We start from the raw sequence: 20,958 nt of genomic DNA on the forward strand, positions 1-20,958 counted from the left end.
TGCTCCCTGCTCTGTGTTTTGGTGGGAGATCTAATAAGCTGATTATTATTATTATAAATACAGGAATTCAATATGCATGAGCCCTGCCTAATGGCCTGTGCCCTCAATCCAACCCTGGACTGCAGAACAACACAGATGTGTTCCCCTCTACCTTTGATTACCAGTTTTAGAAAATATCTCAAAGTCACCTTTTTACAGAATAAAGTGTTAAAGCTAAGTTGTACAGATGTATTCCTCTAAATAATAAGACAGGTTACCGAGTCTCTCTTTTTATTGGCTGACTGTTTTCTGAAAAAATATATAGCAGACAATTTAGCAAAACACAAATCCTTCAAGGCTGGATGATGGGTCCAGGTGAGCTGGGCTTGGGACATGGCTAAGTGCGGTGACTGTTTTGTTGTGACATCACAAAGTTCGGAAGTCCTGATTGTAACTCAAGGGTTACTTCCTCTTTTCAGTGGGTGGTGCTATGACTCTGAGGTCATATTAGTATGCAGATGTCTTCAGTGTGGGGCTAATATCAAAACATGTGAAATGGGCCAGATTAAACATTGTATATTTGACTTACAACAACTTCCTGTTGTGCAATTTGCAGCGCCGGCACAGACACGCCCTCAAATGAAAAGTACATTTTCACAATAAAGCATCATCAAGGTCTTAATTATTTTCTGACCAAGTTTGAAGTGGGAGTGGTCAACCCTCTGCGAGAAGTACATCACATTGTAAAACATGACATTTCCTGAAACTAAACATGCATTTTGAATCTGTCCCAATCTGATTTTTGCTGCAGTGTAGAGACCAGTGCCGTTCACACGTCACAAGAGCTAGCTCAAAGTTCAGTTAAAATGAAATACTTGTTTCTTATTTCTTCCATTTTGTTAAATGGGCTGCTCTGAGCATGTTACCCATCCATCCCCAGCCGCCAAACATTGCCACATTACCGTAGAGCTACAACTATAGAATGATAGGCAGAGATTACTTTTAACATCCAAGAAAAACTGATTTTGTCACGTATTAAGTAAGGCATGCGTCAGCCAGGGCCCATGATGCAGGAACACAGGAGTAAGGGACACAAAGAAAAAAAAACAAAAATCCAAACTGAAGTTCCACAGAGTAAAGCAGGAAAACACAGGGGACTTCAACATGCGAACTGACCCAGACAAAGGGGAGCAACAAGACTAAATAGACACAAGGGAAGCAAGAGTGACTGAACACAGGTGAAACACATTAGGGCGGGGCAGACAATCACCAAGGAGGGAAACAGGACAAAGACAGGAAGTCAAAACATCAAGAGACAGAGGGAAAGTAACTACAAAAGAAACAGGAAATGACCAAACTCAAAGTGCAAACATGATACAAAACTCAAACGTAAATTGTTCGTCATGGCAACTAATGACAGATTTAACAGTCAGTGGTGATGGCAGGAAGATATTTCATAGTACGCACAAGAACCACCTGTCCGCTTATTGACTACCTTTAGGTTTCCATCACACACACATTCACACTCATGAACGAGTGAGCAAGAGAGAGAGAGAGAGAGAAAGGGAGAGAGAGAGAAAGAGAGATTGATTCATGTTTTTTAGCACTGAAGTTATGACAACACCACCATAAAACTCTGATTAGCCGACCACATACATTTCAGAGACCAACCAACAGCGCTGAAAAACAACAACAGCAGCAGCTAATGATCACAGTAGAACACTGAGTCAGTTAAACTTCAGGGATATCAATCTGTCCATCTAGGAAGCACAAGTGATTGTGAATCAGTTTCACCTGCTTTGGTGCAGATGAAAGTGACAACAGGTGCAATGGAGAGGCAAAAGCAAGACAACTCTCAAAAAGGGAATGGTTCTACATGTGGTGTCCACAGACAGTTGCTCTCTGCTGATCCTTCCTGACTGATTCTTCTCTAGTTCTGTGTTTTGCTAGTGTCCTTGTCACTACTGGTAGCATGAGGCGGTACCTGCAGCCTGTCAGGTTGCACAGGTAGTCCAGCTCCTCCAGGATGGCACATCCATACCTGAGGTCGCAAGAAGGTTTGCTGTGTCTCCCAGCACAGTCTCAAGAGCATGGAGGAGATACCAGGAGACCGGCCGTTACAATAGGAGAGCTAGACGGGGCCGAAGAAGGGCATCGGGATGAAATCCTCAGAGCGATTGTCAGACCTGATGCTGGTGCAGTGGGCTCTGGGTTCCTCCTGCTGCAGGACAACGCCGGGCCTCATGTGGCCAGAGTTAGTAGGCACTTCCTGGGTGATGAAGGCAATGATGCCATTGACTGGCCTTCACGTTCCCCTGACCTAAATCCAGTTGAGCACCTATGGGACGTTATGTATCTGACGCCACCAGGTACTGCCACAGACTGTGCAGGAGCTCACTGAAGCCCTGAGCCAAGTCTGGGAGGAGATCCTCCAGTACACCATCTGCCGACTCATCAGGAGCATGTCCAGACGTTGTCAGGAGAACATACAGGAACACGGGGGCCATACACACTCCTGAGTCACATTATGACTTGGATCAGCTTGTGATTTTAATTTTTCACTTTGATTTTGGGTGTGACTATGAATCCAGCCCTCAATGGGTTAATCCATCTCCATTTCCATTGACCTTATTTTCTTCTCAACAAATTATACAATGTACATCAGTAAAGATTTTAAATTTATTTGAATAATTCGATCAACAAGATCCGATGTGTGATTTAACTGTTCCATTAATATTTTTGAGCAGTGTTTGTACCATATGGAATATCCTGGGGAAACGTGCAGTAAGAATCGACATTAAGGAACAGATTCCCTCATTAAGCATCATCATCATAACAACAGCTGCCTACCTAACTACTAAAGATAGTAATAACAATACTGTATGTTCCAAGCTGCTACAATAAAGAATCAAAAAGCCACATGAGACAATAGTTGACGTTCTGAATCTCCCTGTTACTTCAAACTTTCGCAGAACGGCCTCCGCATCTACTTCAATATCATGATGGATGTTCATCAGTGCTCCACATCTGCAGTGTCAACACTGGGCATCAAAGCACCAACGTCCTCCTTTATCTCCTGCTCTCATTCTTGAATCTACACTCATAACGTTAGTGAGTGGATACAGTCAAAAAATAAGACAGCATCTCCTGTTGTCGCGATTTCATTTCCAAGATGTTAAAAAAAAAAAAAAAATCTTTTTATTTTTAAATGTACGAACAGTGCAAACAGGATTACTGGTATCAGTAGCTCTAGATATAAACCATTATAACCATATCCATTCAGTTCACTGTTCACCAAAAACATGAGCATGTTCAACATGCTCTTTTCATGCATTCATGTTACACACTGGTAGAAACCGTGATAGACAGTGGAATCCAGCCTTTCTGTTTTTTCCTGCACCGTCCTGTTGTTCTGCGTCTCTGTCCTCCACCTGACACACAAGTCTATCAGTAACCTGCAGCAAGGGTTAGGGTATGTGTTCAGGATTCTAAGAGCCCCGCAATACATTGTATCAGGCTCCCAAGGTGAAAAGGGAGAGACATGGGCCCGAGATTAATTCGAGCCACAGTATAATGAGGCTGCTCTCAGACTTCCCTGGTGAATAAAGACAAATGGCTTTTGTTTGTGCCAGCTTCACCATCTTGCATTGATAACTCCAATAAGTCCATTTAACGTCCAAGTCTCATCTGCCACAGCCACAACAAAAACAAAAGACAGAAACAGTAACAAAAAAAAAAAAAAGCGAAACCAACTGTAATTGAGGGAGGCTTTTATTCAATGACAGGGTATTTTCATACTCTAGTGGAAGCTATCCCACGGGGGTGGGTGGAAACAGAGAGAGCGGGGGCTGGTGGATCTGAGATGACAATGCTGTCCTCTCTCTGGAGAAGAGTCTTTCATCAAACGCAACAAATATCTCACTTCCAATCACTTTGCTCTTGGCTGAATGGACATTTGCATGTAAGATTCTTGTGAAGTAGCCATCAAATTAAAGATATTACTTGTCAGGGTCGGGAGATACTGGCATGGATTTGACTGCCACACCGTGAAGTCGTGCCATCAGTGCAGTGATAATTAAATCCCCGATCAATAATCGCTGTAATTGCTTCATCTCCAAGACTGTCGTATGATGGCTGCGGCTACATGACGCCGAGGCTACAAGGTCAGAGCCGTCACATGCGTGCTGAACCAATCATGAATCTAAACCTTAATGCTTTCAAGTGCAGTGATTGGCTGACTGCAGCAAGGCATGACAGTGTAAACTGAAGGACGATGTGTATATATATATATATATGGAAGATGAGGTGCGCTCTCTCTCTCTCTGTCTCTCTCGCTCTGGCAATAAGCTTGTGTTCAACTACTTGTGTTTACTGCTTGATCTGACTTAATCTTCACTCAATACTGCCACATTCAAAGATCACGACAATTCTTTTTTTTTTTTTTTTTAAAGTTGTTTTGTTTTGGCCATTTTATGCCTTTATTGGCGTAGTGGACACGGACAGGAACTGCAGTGAGAGAGTATTGCATTTGCTGCAATGACAGAGTCTCCGGCCGGCTGACAGTCAAACTCGCTGCTCAGGACGTCAACAACAACTAACTTGGTGTGTAAAATACTATTACCAGTGAGAGGAAATGATGGGGAAAAGTACAAAAATGAGATCCAAATTGTAATAAAACAAAAATGATCCTGTAATACACCGGTAGGAAACTGATTTTTCCAATGAGTCCAATGGGGCCAAAGATAATAGCAGCCATGTAACTTCTTGCAATGACAAATAACACGGCTCTGTTTCATTTCAAATTCCAATCAGGTCATGTCACGTTCGGAAAACAGCAGCGCATGATTCCAGGTAGGTGATCACAGTCAACAAGCAGGTTGACCCCGAAAGTTTATCTGCAAGGCAAAAATGAATTTGTAATGAATGTGTTCACAAAAAAAAGAGCTTTTAAATGGGTTAAAACTGGACTGTTTAAAAATCATCTCAGGTAGGAAATCCCTCATTGGCGGTCATGCTAATATCACATCTGTTTATGGTACGTTGGCCAAAACTATTCAGACGCAATCAATCTAAGATTTTTTCTGTCAATCACCGCGGCGCCTTCGACTCAGAAAGCACAGCAGGGTCAAATTAACAGAAGACCAGATCTCTGAATTACCTCCCACGTCACATTAGGTCTGGTGCTGTTTTTCCCTGATGAAGACACAATCAACCAATCAAGACTTTGTAGGTGGGATTAAGAATAGCAACAGCATCTTCCCACGTCAGAGAGAAAAATAGCTACAATCATGACAGATGGCGACAGGCATGGACCAGAGTGAAAACAACAATGTTACATTTTTTTTCAAATTCTGAAATTGCTGTGAAAATTATCAACTGCATTGGATTTTCAGTTCACACCAATCCGTCAGTACACAGTCATTCACTCAGTACTGACTGCAGGACAAAACACAGTCATTAACTCTGATAATAAACCTTCAAGAGCACAAAGAAATACTTTCTGTAGCTTTTGGCAAGTAGGGGACTAGTAATGCACATTTTTACATTTTGTATGTCATATGTAAAATTACTGTTTTACTTATTTTGTTTGTTGTTTTTTGTTTTTTGACAATAAACAAATGCCTACATGTGGCAGCACGGCGGGGCAGTGGTTACTGGTTGGAAGCCGGGGCTTTTCTGTGTGGACTTCCTCGTGCCTGCATGGTCTTCCTCCCACAGCCCAAACATGCGCAGGTTTAAGATAACTAAATGTAAGTGTGAATGTGAGCGTGAACTGTTGTTTGTCTCTATATGTCAGCCCTGTTTTTTTATTTTACAGGATCTGTACGCTTTTTGTTTGCATCTGGAAACAAACTGCTGTTCCATATCACCAAGATTGTCTTTTTTCATCTACGTAACATTGCTAGGATTCGGTCTTTTCTATCTAAGACTGACTCTGAAATCTTAATTCATGCTTTCGTTTCATCAAGACTTGATTGTTGTAACGTTTTGTTTTCTGGTCTGCCACGTTCTCGTATTAAAAGCCTTCAAATGGTTCAGAATGCTGCAGCTAGAATTGTTATTAAATCCAGAAAATTTGACCATATTACACAGATTTTAGCCTCCCTTCATTGGCTTCCTGTTCAGATCAGATCAGACCTTAAGGTGCTTTTGATGGCATATAAGGTTCTCGGTGGACTTGCTCCTTCATACCCGTCTGATCGGCTTAAACCTTATACTCCATCTCGTGCTCTCCATTCCCAGAATTGAGGGCTCCTGTCTGTTCCCAGAGTTAAAAAGACATCTGGCAGCAGAGCTTTTTCCTATCAGGCCCCTCTGCTCTGGAACAACCTATTGCTATCACTGCACATTGTTGTTCTTTTTCTCTGTGCTCTCTCCTGCTCTCTCTCTCTCTCTCTCTCTCCAACCCAGCCAGTCGAGGCAGATGGCCGCCCACCCTGAGTCCGGTTCTGCTCGAGGTTTCTGCTTCTTAAAAGGAAGTTTTTCTTTGCCACTGTTGTCTAGCACTTGCTCTCGGTGGGAACTCTTGGGTCTCTGTAAATAATATTATAAAGAAGTCTAGACCCGCTCTATTGGGAAAGTGCTTTGAGATAACGTATGTTGTGAATTGGCGCTGTACAAATAAAAATTGACTTGAACAAACTGCTACAAATACATAACACAACAAAAGTAGCTAATTCAGGCTATTTATCAGGAGGAACTGTGTGAATGCATCACTACACACCGCATGTGCACAAGCCCCTCACTCAGCAATATTACACACTCGCCTACAGTCTTGATAACAGCTAAATAGGAATATACAAACACAGCCATTAGCTGGTAACATTCCAGCAATGTTCATTTGTACCATTGTTTTGTGCAATTACAGTGACTGGCAGATATGCGAGAGCTGACACTGTGGAACGGCGATTTGCTTACACCAAACGGTCTATGACTAGAACAAGGGGCAGGGAGGCAGGAGCGACGCTCGTAGCGTTCTAACCTGTGTGCTTCTGTTCTGTAGACGCTTACATTGACTCATCAGGTGAACAGTGTAATTTGCAGCAGACATCATCTTCTCTGCACCCTTCAGTTCACAGGAGTTCCATCACCCAGAGAACAAACGTGTTGATGTACAAAAATACATTTATTTGAAACAATTTCAAAATGACAGCTTCTTTACCGTAGAAATATCGAAATAAAGATGAAACAGAACATTACTGATGATGCATGCATTGCAGATTTTTTTTTGTGTACTGAAGAACATTACAGTGCTTTTGCCCTCTGAAAGATCACAAATGCAAGAATCTCTTTTATTTTTCAGGTGTGGATTCCCACCGGAGGTCTGGGTCTTACAGTATAATGTGGCATTTAGGATAACGGATGAGACAGTGATTTCCAGTGATCAAAATGTTTGATTGAGTGAACAATGAGGAAGTAAACATGAGGAAATTACCCAAAGGATACGAGTTTCTTTCACTGGTGACAGTTGCAGTGTGTGTGTGTGTGTGCAGATAAAAAGCACAACAATTTTAGTAGCTATTCTTTACTTTCTTTAGACTTTTAAGGAATGGCAAACCCTTAGCCGGCAACAGCTGCTACAAAGCATTATGGTCTGGTTGTAGTCATCATACATTCTTCACAATTTCAAAGGGGTCCAAGAGTAAAAAAAAAAGAAAATAAAAAATGCAATAAAAGTATGATTATAGATGTGAGCAGCACAAACTTTTTGATATTTCTTTTTCTGTTTCTCCTAATCCTGCTTTGATAATAAGAATCAGAACAAAGTGACGCCATCAAAGCCCCCACCCAAACAAAATCCAGCCAAGCAAACAACCCTTTGCTTATGACATGTGTTGAATACAACAAAGCTTTAAAACAATCTTTGTTCAATGTGTGTTCTGTCTGCAGTAACAAGGCTCGGCTCGGCTGTTTGGTTTGAGATGAGAATACTCGGTTCGAGGTAATGCATACGTGATGTGACAGCCCACATCTCAGCGCAGTGTTCCCCTGACCCCCCCACTTCTCCTGCAACTGCTGTTTTTTACTGGAGCCGAGCATTGTGGGAAAGCTCTGCATTCTGCTCAGCTCTGGCTTTTACGAGATCACCATCACGGCGTACACTGCGAGGCCGACGTGGGTCGACTCGAGGCCCGCTAACCACCGGAGAGGACAGCACAGCACCGGTGGAGAGTTGCATGCTGGGAGGACACTACTGTATAGCACATTGAGTTTACACCTCAAATGAGTGAATCTGGTTGTGGAGGGAGTCTGACGGCACTAGGGGGGGTGGGTTAATGCTGTAAGCCCAGCTCGGTTGTACTGTATCTGCTCTCCTTGTACACTGTGAGATGTTCACATGAATACAAACTGTTGCAGTCTTTATAACTAGGGACAATATTCTGGTTTTGTCACATGAATGAAAAATGTTTGGGAGACTATTTTAGCAGTGTGCAGATTGTGCAGAGAGGGCAAATAATGATGAAGGTCTGTGATAACTAACAAAAAAAAAAAAGAAAAAACACTCTTCATGCTGCATGGAGCAGACACTTCAAAACCCCGAGCAACTGACTAAATAAGAAACACTGCACTGAAGGGGTTTATCCCAAATTACCACCATATCCACTTATGAACAAAATAATAATGAGCTGATGAATTCAATTGAGATTTTGTGATGTTCTGCATTCAGTTGACTTGAAACATAAGGAATGCTATATCATCTAAAATAACAATATGCTATAGACCTGCTTAAGTTTGGATTACATACCAAGAGGTTTCATTTTTATCATGAACAAGTCACTAGATTTATAAATAACTAAAACTAAAAGATTCAAATTAGATCACATTTTGTTAGCTAAGAGGCCAGAAACAACTTTAAAGGAAGTCTAATTGATGTGCACAGGCTGATGGCAGGAAATGTATCTGGCACACTAAAATAACCTTTGTGACCAAGGTCCAATTCTTAAATAGTAGTTTGATGAGCTTAAACAAACAGGTTTAAATGGGAGATTATGAAAAGTGAAATAGATGCGATGCGATCAGTAGGACTGTTTCAGTGGAGAGGACTCACCACTGTTGTTGGTTTTGTCGAACTACAAAAGAACAGTTAACTCACAATCCTAAAGTGCTGTTACAGATTGATGATTTGTTTTCCCTCCCAATCTTTGGCTGAGTACCAGCACTGGTTTGTAGAGAGCACATTAACCAAGAGGCAGAAGACAATTTGGCTTGTCGTCAAGTAACTTTTTAAATTAATATGAATTGGCCACAGCAGATGTAATCTGCAGCCACTGATATTTTTCATTTGTACCGCTGAAAGCGATTTCCAGTGCCGGCTAAAAATTAGAAGTCTGCTCATGTTTCTTAAAATGTTTTTTCACATACTTTTGCCAAGTAATAAACAAGAACAGGACTATTGTATGTATTACAGCCAGGTTAGCAGCTCTGTGAGGCTGTAGCCCACGTTAGCACAACAGTGCTTTGAGCTAAATGCTAATGTAAGCATGCTAATTTGCTCACAATGATGTTAACATGATAATGTTAAACAAGTTTATACTTATCATTTTCACCGATTAGCGTGTTAGCATGCTAACACTTGCTAATCAGCGCTGCATAAATGAAATGCAAATCACTGGACACTTTGACCTGATGATGGCACTGGATGAAAAGACTGGGGATCACAAAAGTCTTTACAATTCATCCCAGAGGAGGTCAAATGTCTGTGACAAAATTTCATCCAGAAGCTGTTGAGGTATTTCATGCTGGACCAAAGTGGTGGACTGACTGACTGGTTGAAAGGAGGGAAGGATTAAAAAGTTTAACCAAAGATACGCATCACAACTTGGCAGATTTCAACCAGCATCCGTTGAAAACAGTTATCAGAACCAACACTAGGCCGACTGGTATTTTAGAGGATGTAAGTATGAATGAATTGGAATGAATGCCGTCATCTTTCTCCTAACATGTGAATACTGTGAATTTGATCACTGGTAGCCACAACATAAGGAACCTCTTCATAGTAATTCAGCTTTTGTTCTGAGGCCAAATCACAGCCACTGAGTCAGAGGCAAAAGCAGTAATGCTGATGGCAAAATAATGTTTGGTTCAGATAGTTTAAAGACTTCATGACTAGACTAGGCTTTAAAGTCATCTTTGTAAAAATGTTCCAATACCTACTGTATATGTCTGATGAAAATATAAACATATTGAACGTGATAATGTTCATGTTGATTCTCTTCGTTTAATTTCCGGGTAATGGGTGGAAGTTAAATCTGTAATATGCCAATACAGTTCTGCTGCATCAACCTGCCTTAACAGATACACACTGTCTTCTAGATAAATATCACCCAACTGTAAATGAAGAAAATAAGAGCCGAACAGAAGTCTAGGCAAAATCGATTGGGGTCTTTTGATGAATGATTAGAAAATAACTATTTACAACACTTGCTTATCTACAACACAGAAATCGTGTCCTCAGTAACTACATGCACAAGTCAAGGACCTTAGCAAAACAAAGTTGATTTCTTTAAGTAATGTTTGACTTTTTAACACACTTTCAAAAACAGACCATTGTGAGATCTTCTGTCGTTGCCATGGTAACTCAGACTACGAGCATGTAGAAAGTAATAATATATACATTTAACAGAACAGATGATGATATTGTACATTTCAATAATATTCCCTGTTTGATTGAAGACTCAGACATTATAGTCTATATATAGGCAGAAATGATTTTCAAAGCAAACTCATTAGGAAATTTACATAACTCCTCATAGGTTTCAACGAAAGATATTTCACTCTGCAAATGAATGTCGTTATGTAGCTTATACATCCACAAAACTGAGTAAGTTTTGCCAGTAATTACAATAATCTCATTGAGTAAGTTGACATTTGCTGCATGGATGTTGTTGAACGAGACATCCATGCAAGTCTGTATAAATGAGGTCCCTTAGAAAACTATTAACATCAGTTGTGTTGAGAATTACAAAACAGAAAAAAGAGAACCCCCAACATTGTAACACTTCGCTCTGTACATAAACTCGTCGCGTTCTCCCGCCTTACACGCTAGTACAGTTTGGAATCTCCCTTGTGCTCTCACAGGCGTTTCCGACTCCCCCTGAACAGAGAGGAATGAAACAAAAGAAGAAAAACAAGCCGAGAACAAAGATGGTTAGTTCCGCATTGTCACTTTAATGCCTGTGTAACAAATAACTTCTTTGATATTGACACTTGGTGTTAATTACTGCATTTCCAACGTGCTAATCAAAGGCTCTGAAGCTGTGAAGTACCTTGAAAATTAGAAAGTGAGCCATTATGAAAATTTGTCTCTTTCTATTATGATACCTTTTTAATTTAATGAATGGTCGCACAATTATTACATTATGACATATTATTCTAACACTAAATTTCTGTTTTGAAATTGATTATTTATTTTGCTTTATGTTTCTGAGGCACCAGAGACAAGGGACAATAATACATAACATACAGCGCCACAGTACATGACTTTAATAAATGGACAAATTATGCACAAATTATAGAGCAATTCCACTAACTTCACATATAAATGTCAGGTCATTGGTCGAGAGCTTGTGATACTGACTGTGTCGTATCTCATGTGGCTCTGGAGGAACATTCTGAAGTCTGAAAAAACAACCCAGATGATGTCATCATAGGTTTTTAGTATCATCAGGGTCATGTCAGCTTTGGCATGAGATAATGACAGTGACAAAAAGCCTGGGGGAGTTGAATTTTAAAGAAGGAGTCTGAGTTGCATTATGGGAAATGTGGTATCCAGTTATTCTGGAGCTTCATTCATATTAAGGACTAAAAATCTGGATATCTTTGTCTCTTCTGAACAGACCATTCTTTTTTAGACTCTGATGTCCCCAGCTCTATGAGGATGTACCCCTTTAATGTAATATGCATTCCCGGACTACAAATCATCATTTCATCTAGAAAATGTCAGAAAATAGAGAAAAATGCACACAACAATTTCCTAAATCCTCAAAATTTTGTGGCTAGGATTCAGGGAATATTTGACATTTGTTTGGTTTTAAAACACACTCCAATGATTAATCAAATATCCAAAACTTTAATGATTTTTTTTCGCTCTTCTCTCTCTGAAAATCGGCCCTTGAAGCTGCTGTGCAGAGTTTTCTTGTAAGCAATCAAAAAGTTATGTTTACATTCTGCGTTATTATTATGCATCTTGTGTGTTCTTTGTTGGCACATAACTAAGTTTCTGCTACAAACTCTTGATCAATGGAACAGCATGAAACCCGACAGGAACGTGTATCACACTGCGTCAAGTGCATCCTCACATGCACTCATGGTACAAACAAGAGAGGGATCCGCTCATAAAAATGTTGCTCCATATCACTTCATGCATGGAAATAAACAGAAATGTACCACCTCTGACCCAAGATGGTGGAATAATTCATCCTGCACTATTAGATCTTCTTCTACTACTGCTATATTTAAATCTCGTCTTTTTTCCAGTCCAGTGTACTTTACAACTGTATTATTATTTTAAATTATATTAGCGTACAGTATTTTTTTCGTCCTCTCATTACAGCACTTTGTTCAGCAGTTATCATTATATTTTCCTATACAGTAGGAAACAGATCTCCTGAACCAACCAATCAAGTCAAGTTGCTACATGATTTTTTTAGCAGGCTGTAACAGGCTGAAACCACTCTACGGAAGATTATAGGTTTAATGCGAGAGGTAACGACGGACGCTCAGCTGAATAAAGCAGAGTCCTGATGGCTTCGGTGTTTGAGGGCGTCCACTACTGTGCAAGAGGTGTTTCTAGTCTGAATTTCAACACCCAAGTCAGAATCAGCTTGCTCTCCAAAGCTGTGAAACTACAGGAGCTTCATCCGTCTTGTAAACCATCACAGAGACAAATGAACCCAAGGATTGCACTTGCCACATTGGACTTGTGCTGCTTTCTGCTGGCACTGCTGCATCGTACAAGGTTAGAGTAAGCGGTATTTGGCTAATTTGCTTTTCACAACCTGTTGTGTTTGTGCCGGATTGAAATATTCTTTTTAACTAAGTCATATTGTGACCAAATAGAAAAGTGATTAAGGCCGCTGTCTCTGAGCTCCTGCTGGCCTTTTGAATCCCAACGCTGCATGCGTAAACATGTTGGTTTAATTAATTATTCACTGTCCTCCGTACTGCAGGACTTGCTGAAATCTATTTTTTTTTCATACGGTAAACCCCTTCCAGGACTGTCTCTACTCTGTGGCTCCCTCTGCTTTCCTCTTCTCTGAATAATTAAACATTTCTAAAAAGGAGATTAAGTTGCCAATTCTCTATTTCAAAAATAATTCAAATGCAACAGCTAACGTATGCCTGGGGGCTGAATCTGCACACATTTATTATGTGCATTAGCAGGACGGCTTTTATCTCCAACACAAAGAAACAAATCCTGTCTTTGATCAGGAAGCCACAATACCTTTCACGGAACTGTCTAACAGAAATATCAGCAGGTAAACATTTTGACTGATTCCATACTTACTTTTGACCCTGGAATCCAGTTCCTTTTCCATGAGTTCCTTGGATGTGGAGAACTCACTCAGAGTGATTTTAGGCGTGCTGTCGCCCTGGCCTACTGAGCCAATCATCTCCTGCTCCTTCTCCTGGTTCACCTCAGCATATATGTTGATCCAAGGGATTTTTCTAAAGATTTGCAAAAGAAGAGATTGACAAATGAGCCCAGAGCAATGTTTGAAAACCAGCTTGTGTTTCTGAGAGATGTATTCATTCTTTATTTCATTCTTTTCTTAGAGTGAAAGCAAAATGTCGGTCACTTTAAGATGACAAACGTTTGTTAAAAAACCACTTAAGTGTTTCACTAACCTCAAAGGAAATAGTTCCGTTGCCATGTGCTGATAAGGACATGGCAACTTTCAAAGTTATGGTGATTATAATTATACCTCAGTAACTAATTTATAGGCAAATTACAGTAGCATTGGTATCTTTTCCCATCTACATTTACAAAACCTGATAAACATCTTTATTTAGTCACTAACCAATTTATTTCCAATTACTATTCATTTTAGCTATTAATTGCTCTGTTTTGTCAACTGTGAGACTTCTTGAAAAATGCATCCTCTTTAGACTAATGGGAAAAATTTCATATCCATAATTAATGACAGCTTTTCCATTTCCCTCAGATTTTTCAAGAGAATCATTTTGAGTATGAATAATTTATTCAGCAAATAACAGCCGAGGCACAGCAACCGCATATTAAACCATTTAATGGTCCTTTTCTCTGCATTTTATCACCGATTAGTGTGTGTGTGTGCCTCATGCACAGGAATCCTAGAAGTATGTTTACAACGTCTGGTGGGACTTGTCAAATCAGGTTTCCTAACACAACTGTAATTGATTGGTCCAGACCGTGCTCATCTGGCATCATCAATAATGGAGGATATGGTAATAGGTATATGGCTCTATATGAACGTGCTGTATGTGCAGCAGGTGGAAGTAACCACAGAGCTGTGTACCTCTTGAATTTGTAGATAAGAAACACTGCTAGGCCCAGGAACACGACCGATAGGAGCATCAGCATAGCCGAGCTGCTGTGTCTGGGGTTGGAGTCCACCAAGGGTGCTGTGGGAGTGGAAGAGAGGACAGGAAATGCTGCTATTGTTACATGCGCTTGAATGTTGTCTTTTACATCTGCCGTCATTACAAATCAACCATTTTGCTAAATGTTGTATATCAACATACTGATGTAAAGGAGTTTACACTGTCCCTAATAATAAATACACTAAGTGAAGAGCATTAAAAATAAAGCGTGTTGTTGTTGTGTTAAACCCTGTAGATAATCATATATAACATTTTCAGGCTGTTTAGTGTTTGGCTAAAACTGGTACAGTCACATCCAAACGATGTTAATTAAAGTGCACTGCCCTTTATAATAATAATAATAAAACACTGTGTATAATTGTCTTAGGTAGTGCAACATTTACATCATAATTATCCAAATTAATGTGAATTATATGAAAGTAAAGTGGAAGGTTTCCATTAACCCTGTTACAGATATAAGGACTAGATCTGGTACATTTACATCATGGTTTTATCTCGGGTGACAAATTAAAGGAGAAACCTGAATAAATGAGTGGAACAACATAACAACATAACAAACGCAGATGCCTCCACACAGATGCACTGCACTGTGACAGGTATAAAAATGCTGCACATGCCCAGTTGATTCTGATTTTGTATCAAGATGAAATTGATTGTTGGGGCACGAATGGCAGGAGCTGGAGTCACAAAGATCCTCAGCTGGCCACTGTTGCAATAGGAACAGTGACCAGTGACTAAAGTGACATCTCCATATATATAATTTTTTTTTTTAAGTATTGCAGTTATGAGTGTAAAATTGCTCTTTCTACTGCACTTTCATCTCAAACAAGAAGCCAACCAACCAAACAAGCACTTACTATGATTAATGTCACAGTACATGGTTTTGCTCATAAGGTGTCCACCTTAAATTCTTCTCATTATTTTGAAGAGTGCATTAATGTCTGTCACTGAAGGAAAATCACATCGCATTTTCCTCTGTTTCCGTGCTGCTCTCGAGCCCTTCAGCTCAGAGACGAAGGCGCGTATGCAGCTGACCTTTCCCCAGCAGCTTGAAGGCTTTTTAGACCTTTTCGTGGGAGGTGAAATATGAAGAGGGATCCAGCTGGGTACACCTCCAATGTCATTAGAGTGCAGCACACCACGGAACGTCACAGAGCAGCACATGCCAGCCCGTTAATACCTAGCACTTTCAGCTACAGACAACTCCTGGCTGTGTGCCTCCAGAGACCGTGTGTCTAATAAAACCAGCCAAGCAATGAATACAATGTAAGATCTGTCCAGCAGTGGGGCACGGGAGTTGCTGAGGACTACCAAAGCCTGAGCCTGTAAAACAAGTTTCCCCGTACCAGCCACGTTATTTACAATCATTGTGGCTGTATGAATCTAGCATTGATCTGATACTTATAACAGCAATTTGTTTTTTGGCAGGAGTAGCTACATTTTGAGGGCCTTGAATGTCACCCCACCTTCCCATTTCCAGCAGTTAAGAACAGCTCCTGCCCTTAAATTCTACAGTGTTCTTTCTCAAGGACTAAATAATCAACATAATTATACTCAGTGTAACACTCATTTTGTGGTTGGATGGCTGTAAAAGAAATAGAACAGATGTTCAGCTTTTGATGGCAGGCATAAAAGATCCCTCGTCTCAAGGAGCCCCACTTAAAATCAAACCCCTCCCATATTCCCCTGTGTTCCTTTGCCTGGATGGCAGCAGACTGACAGGAATTTTAATAGTTGGACCGAAGAAAAATTCTTGTTTTCAAAACACTGTTATTACAGTACATTTCAAAACGGGAACTAGAAAATGTTAAGTGATAATTAAATTACCCCTGAAAGTTATTTTATGGTTGATAACTTAACGGCAGAACTGGAAGCAGTGAAAGCAAACGGTTCTTACCCAGTGTTAACTGTGTGTTGTATACAATCACCCTCACACCAGGCTTGAGCTCGAACTCCACCAGATTTTGGTTCAGTGCGCTTACAATAATATCGGACACCTGTAAAACAGATACAGCGTGGCATTTTGCAATAAGAATAATACTGTTTGATAAGATTTAAGCAATTTGTGATGTAGAATCTAGTCGAAGTCTCCCTTACCTGCTCTAGCTCCTCCTCACTCTTTTTCTTGCCCTCTGATTGGTTCTTGTGAGGTAACAGGAAGAGCTCAGCGGCTGTTGGAACTCCAGGGAACACGGCTACAAGGAACTGCTCCTCTGGGAAGTCAGACACCTGTAGCGAGACAGATATATAGGCCTCATTAGCTCTCACACTGTGAAAGGTGATTGTTACAAATAGCTTCACAATTTAAAAACGTGCCGTTGTGCTGTGCCCATGAATTCATATAGTCACATGAGTGCAGGCAGAACACTCTCGTCCAGTGGCTTATTAAAGCTCCCATATTGTATAAAGTGAGATGTCCATGTGTTGTTTGGTTATAAAACAGGTATAGGTTCTATATTAACACTGTGAAAGTATCAGAGCGCAGGATTTAGTTTCTCCGAGTGTTTAGCTGAAATCTACGATATTTTTACTGAATCACTCAGAAAACAGTGAGCCAATCAGAGGAGAGGCTCAGAGCCTCCTCTCTTCTGATTGGATCACCAACCTGTTACTAAAGCTCCGGAGAGAAGCCTTAGAGAGGAGACTCAGGTTCACTGCCATACTCAAAAGGATGTGTTGGATATATGTTACAGTGAGAAAAATATACCATGTGAGTGTAGGGATGGGTGTACTCGAGTTGACTGAACTAGATCGCATGCCTTCCTTCATTTCATGAGCTACAGATCAGACTGTGTGCACTGCACTGAGGCAAAGACAGACAATTCTCTTCATATGGCACATTTCATCACAAGCAAAATCAGTATGCTTTACGTTTAAATGCACACAGCAGATCTTTACATTTCAGTATAATGCTTCTTGAAAAGTTACTTTTTAGTCTTAAGAGAGCTTGATTATGTACTCAAACTCTCACTCCAGATATAATTGCCTGCCTGAGTCCCTGCTGGATGCTAAGTGGTTATATACACTCAGCACTCAAGCTCGAAAAGCAGCAACTGTTCAGATGTTGTCTATGATGTTCAAATAGCAAGACTTTTTTTCACCCTCTTCAAGTTTTTCATGCCTTCAGGTTGTACTTGAGTCACTGCATGTAATTTATGCTTTTTGAACAAATGCAGAATATGCGTTTTGTTTCAATCTATTCAAAACATATTTTGAATAAGTGTTTAAAAAAATACAAAGTAATGAAATATTGCTTTTGCTAATTGTTATGCTTAATGTTTTAAAGCTGAAACTGTGGTTAGTGGTAACTGATGCAACATTCAAACTGCAGCAAGGGTTGCTTTAGTTTGAGTTGCATGCAAGGTTGAATGTAGACCTGTTGTATTTTTGTTTGAAGTTCACATGCGTGTATTCTGCGGTAGCAGAAACATATGGAGGAATGCCACCTGGAACACCATATTATACAGCTCTGATTATACCACAATACAACCTCCCTCTGACTGGTCTTTCTAATTTCATTTCAGTATTTAAAAGAGCTTCAGCATTCACCAGTGTATTAGTGTTTCAACCCAACATCACCACATGCTGGGAACCTGGCAGTGGAGTAACTGTACATTCAGGTAACTAATGTTTCCCCTCACAACTGCTGCTGCTCTATTCTGCTCAGAGAGAGAGAGAGAGAGACAGAGAGGGAGAGAGAGAGAGAGAGAACCAGAGAGGTGGAGAGATGTGCAGAGACATGGAAAGAAAGGGCGAAAGACACAGACGGCAACAGAGTGTTATGTCAATACATGATGACATTTATGTCTAGTCCACAAATGTAAGAACATCCCAGTTTTCCGAGTGTAATTTATTGGAAAAGAAAAGAGAACAGGGTGGCAGGTTTTCACTCAGACACAGTGTTCAAATTGTACAAATGTGCAGAAGGTTCAGCGCCAATGTTTCACAATTGAATGTTCCTGTGCTTTTCACTTGATTACAGACAGATTGTGGTGATTTTAATAAAAATGCTGGCAAATGGTGCCAGACTGGTTGTAAATCTAGGACTCAGGACGTCAGGACATCAAAATAAGATGCTTATATAACCATCTACCTCTCTTCCCTTCATGACAGGAATCATGCATCTAAATCTAATGAGCAAGTCATCAGACATTAATGCTATCATGTCATGTTAGTACATTTGGTGATGTTTTTCTATTGTCTTGGACATTCATCAAATTTGTTCATTCATCAATGTAGAGCAAACCAAGAAGCTTGAACGTCAAAAGTAAATATATAAAGTGTTGAGCCACTTCTCACTTGAAGCAAATAAAAGAACAATTTGATAAAAGTTTTTTTTGGCTTTGTCTCAATGTTCAAGGATGACAAAAGCTTATTTTTCTTTTGATAAAAAAAGGTGAAGCCGAGAATGTTTCTGTTTGTGTTTTCAGAAAACCATTTTAAGCCCTTAGCTCTTTTATACGAGCAAAGGAAGCAGGGCCTGGGTGGTAATCATTCTTTATTTTAGAGCCTGTGATGTTTTTATGTTTTCTCTGTGGCCTGGGTGGACAAATGGACTGGGTACAGCCAAAGCACATCAATTATCAAGCACAGAAATCACTATTTGAGTACCAAAGTAGTGGACAAATGATAGCCATGGGCATGACTTGCAATGAGAAAAGGGTTGGTGGAGTGGGTGAATAGGGCAACAGCAGAAGCAATAGCCCCTGAAAAAGCAAACAACCAAAAACCAAAAAAAAAAAAAAAAAACCCAACATATTCAGACCATGTTGTTCTCACTGCAATCAGTCATTAGCTTAAAAAGCTGGCTGGCTGATGTTGAGTGTTCGCTTTTGATGCAAAAAAAACAGATTGAAATGTGCAAGTGCACAGAGAGGTGAGGCAGTCAGCGAGGCACCTGCTGCAAGTTTATGTGAAGGAATGCTATTTAAAGAAGGTAACCTCCAGATGATATTTACATAGGTAAAACCTCCTCTGGATAATCAAGTGCTCGAGGTCAATTCACTGTAAAACTAGAATTACTGCCTGCGGTTGTGCGCCTCTGCCAACCAGCCAAGTTGCAGAAATATGGTCACAATCTCTCCTTCCTGGGTTACAGCATTGAATAATGGCCAGAGGTGTTTTTGCAGAACATTATGATGTCACAGTGACGTTGACCTTTGACCATATGGATATAAAATGTCATCACTTCATATTGTCCTATTAAGTTACATTGTGTTATAATTAATGTATGAATTTGTAAGTTATGGCCAAAACTGTGTTTTGTGAGGTCACAGTGACCTTGACCTTTGACCACCAAAATTGAAGTGAATGTTTGTACCAAATTTGAAGAAATTCCTTCAAGGCATTACCAAGATATTACGTGAAAAAAAAAAAAAAACACAGAGTCTACAGCCATACTACTGTATCACTGTAAGGCTCATAATATTGCATGCTAACATTTGCTAATTAACACAGCTGAGGATGACAGGAAAATAGTATTTGGTCATAAACCAAAGTATTGAACAGATTGAAATGTTGACGGTTACGGGACCACCAAAAATCACTACAATCCAGCGTGTGCGGAATATAAATGCTGTATCAAACTTCATGACAATCCGTCTAACAATTGTTGAGCCTTTTCAGCCTGGACCAGAGTGGTTGTCCAATCATCCAGCAGACAGGGTTAGAGTTGCACCCCTAGCATGAAATCACCAAAACTATTAGTCTGGGAACAATGAATGTCTGTATCAAATTTGATTTGTGCCATTCACTTGCGACTTTGTTAACTATTTCACTGGTCAATTAGAAACCTTCTGTTGGAGCTATATGAAAAATGAGAGCAAGGCAACAGGATTCATCCTCTGGGGATCTTTAACATCTGTGGCGAATCTTACGGCAATCCACGCAATTGCTGTTGATTTATGACACATTGACAAATTGGGGTAAAGGGGAAGTTGAGAGGATCACCAAGGTCAGTAGAATTCCTCCTCTGGGGTGCATGAATGTGTGTGTATCAAATTACATGGCGATCCACCCCATAACTGTTGAGATATTTCAGTCTGGATCAAAATGGTGTCCTAAGGGACCAACCTGACCGATGTTTCCATTCCTTGAGCCGTGCTGCCAGCATTGCTACGAAGATGTTTCATAAACTGTACGCTGATGTATTGCCACCACTGCAGAGGCTACACTCCATTGCATAATCTCTGTTCTCTAGTCACTTAAACCAATGCTAATCATTACCAATGTATTAATAAGGAATGTTACTATTATCAGAAATCCAGATTTTTTTCACTTATTCTGAGGAGAATCACATAAAACCTAATGTGCATTCTAGTCATCTGAGAATGAAGTTATTATCAGCATCATGATTGTTTAAGTGTGTGAAAAGAAGAAAATATCACACTACTGTGC

At 40.2% G+C, this 20,958-nt stretch overlaps 1 protein-coding gene across 2 annotated transcripts in view; it reads right to left on the bottom strand.

Annotated features, from left to right (window-relative positions):
• Window positions 1-7,086: 7,086 nt before the first annotated feature.
• Window positions 7,087-20,958, bottom strand: part of sorcs3a (sortilin related VPS10 domain containing receptor 3a) — a 233,433-nt gene continuing 219,561 nt past the window's right edge. For both annotated transcript variants that reach the window (XM_056371766.1, XM_056371767.1), the window contains 5 exons: window positions 16,660-16,791; window positions 16,460-16,559; window positions 14,478-14,583; window positions 13,487-13,647; window positions 7,087-11,074 (listed from right to left, as the gene is read on the bottom strand). In XM_056371766.1, the coding sequence (XP_056227741.1) occupies window positions 11,016-11,074; window positions 13,487-13,647; window positions 14,478-14,583; window positions 16,460-16,559; window positions 16,660-16,791 (558 nt within the window). In that variant the 3' untranslated portion in view covers window positions 7,087-11,015. The remainder of the gene's footprint in view (window positions 11,075-13,486; window positions 13,648-14,477; window positions 14,584-16,459; window positions 16,560-16,659; window positions 16,792-20,958) is intronic.

Source organism: Seriola aureovittata, chromosome 3 (genome assembly GCF_021018895.1).
Source record: "Seriola aureovittata isolate HTS-2021-v1 ecotype China chromosome 3, ASM2101889v1, whole genome shotgun sequence".
NCBI lineage: Eukaryota > Metazoa > Chordata > Actinopteri > Carangiformes > Carangidae > Seriola > Seriola aureovittata.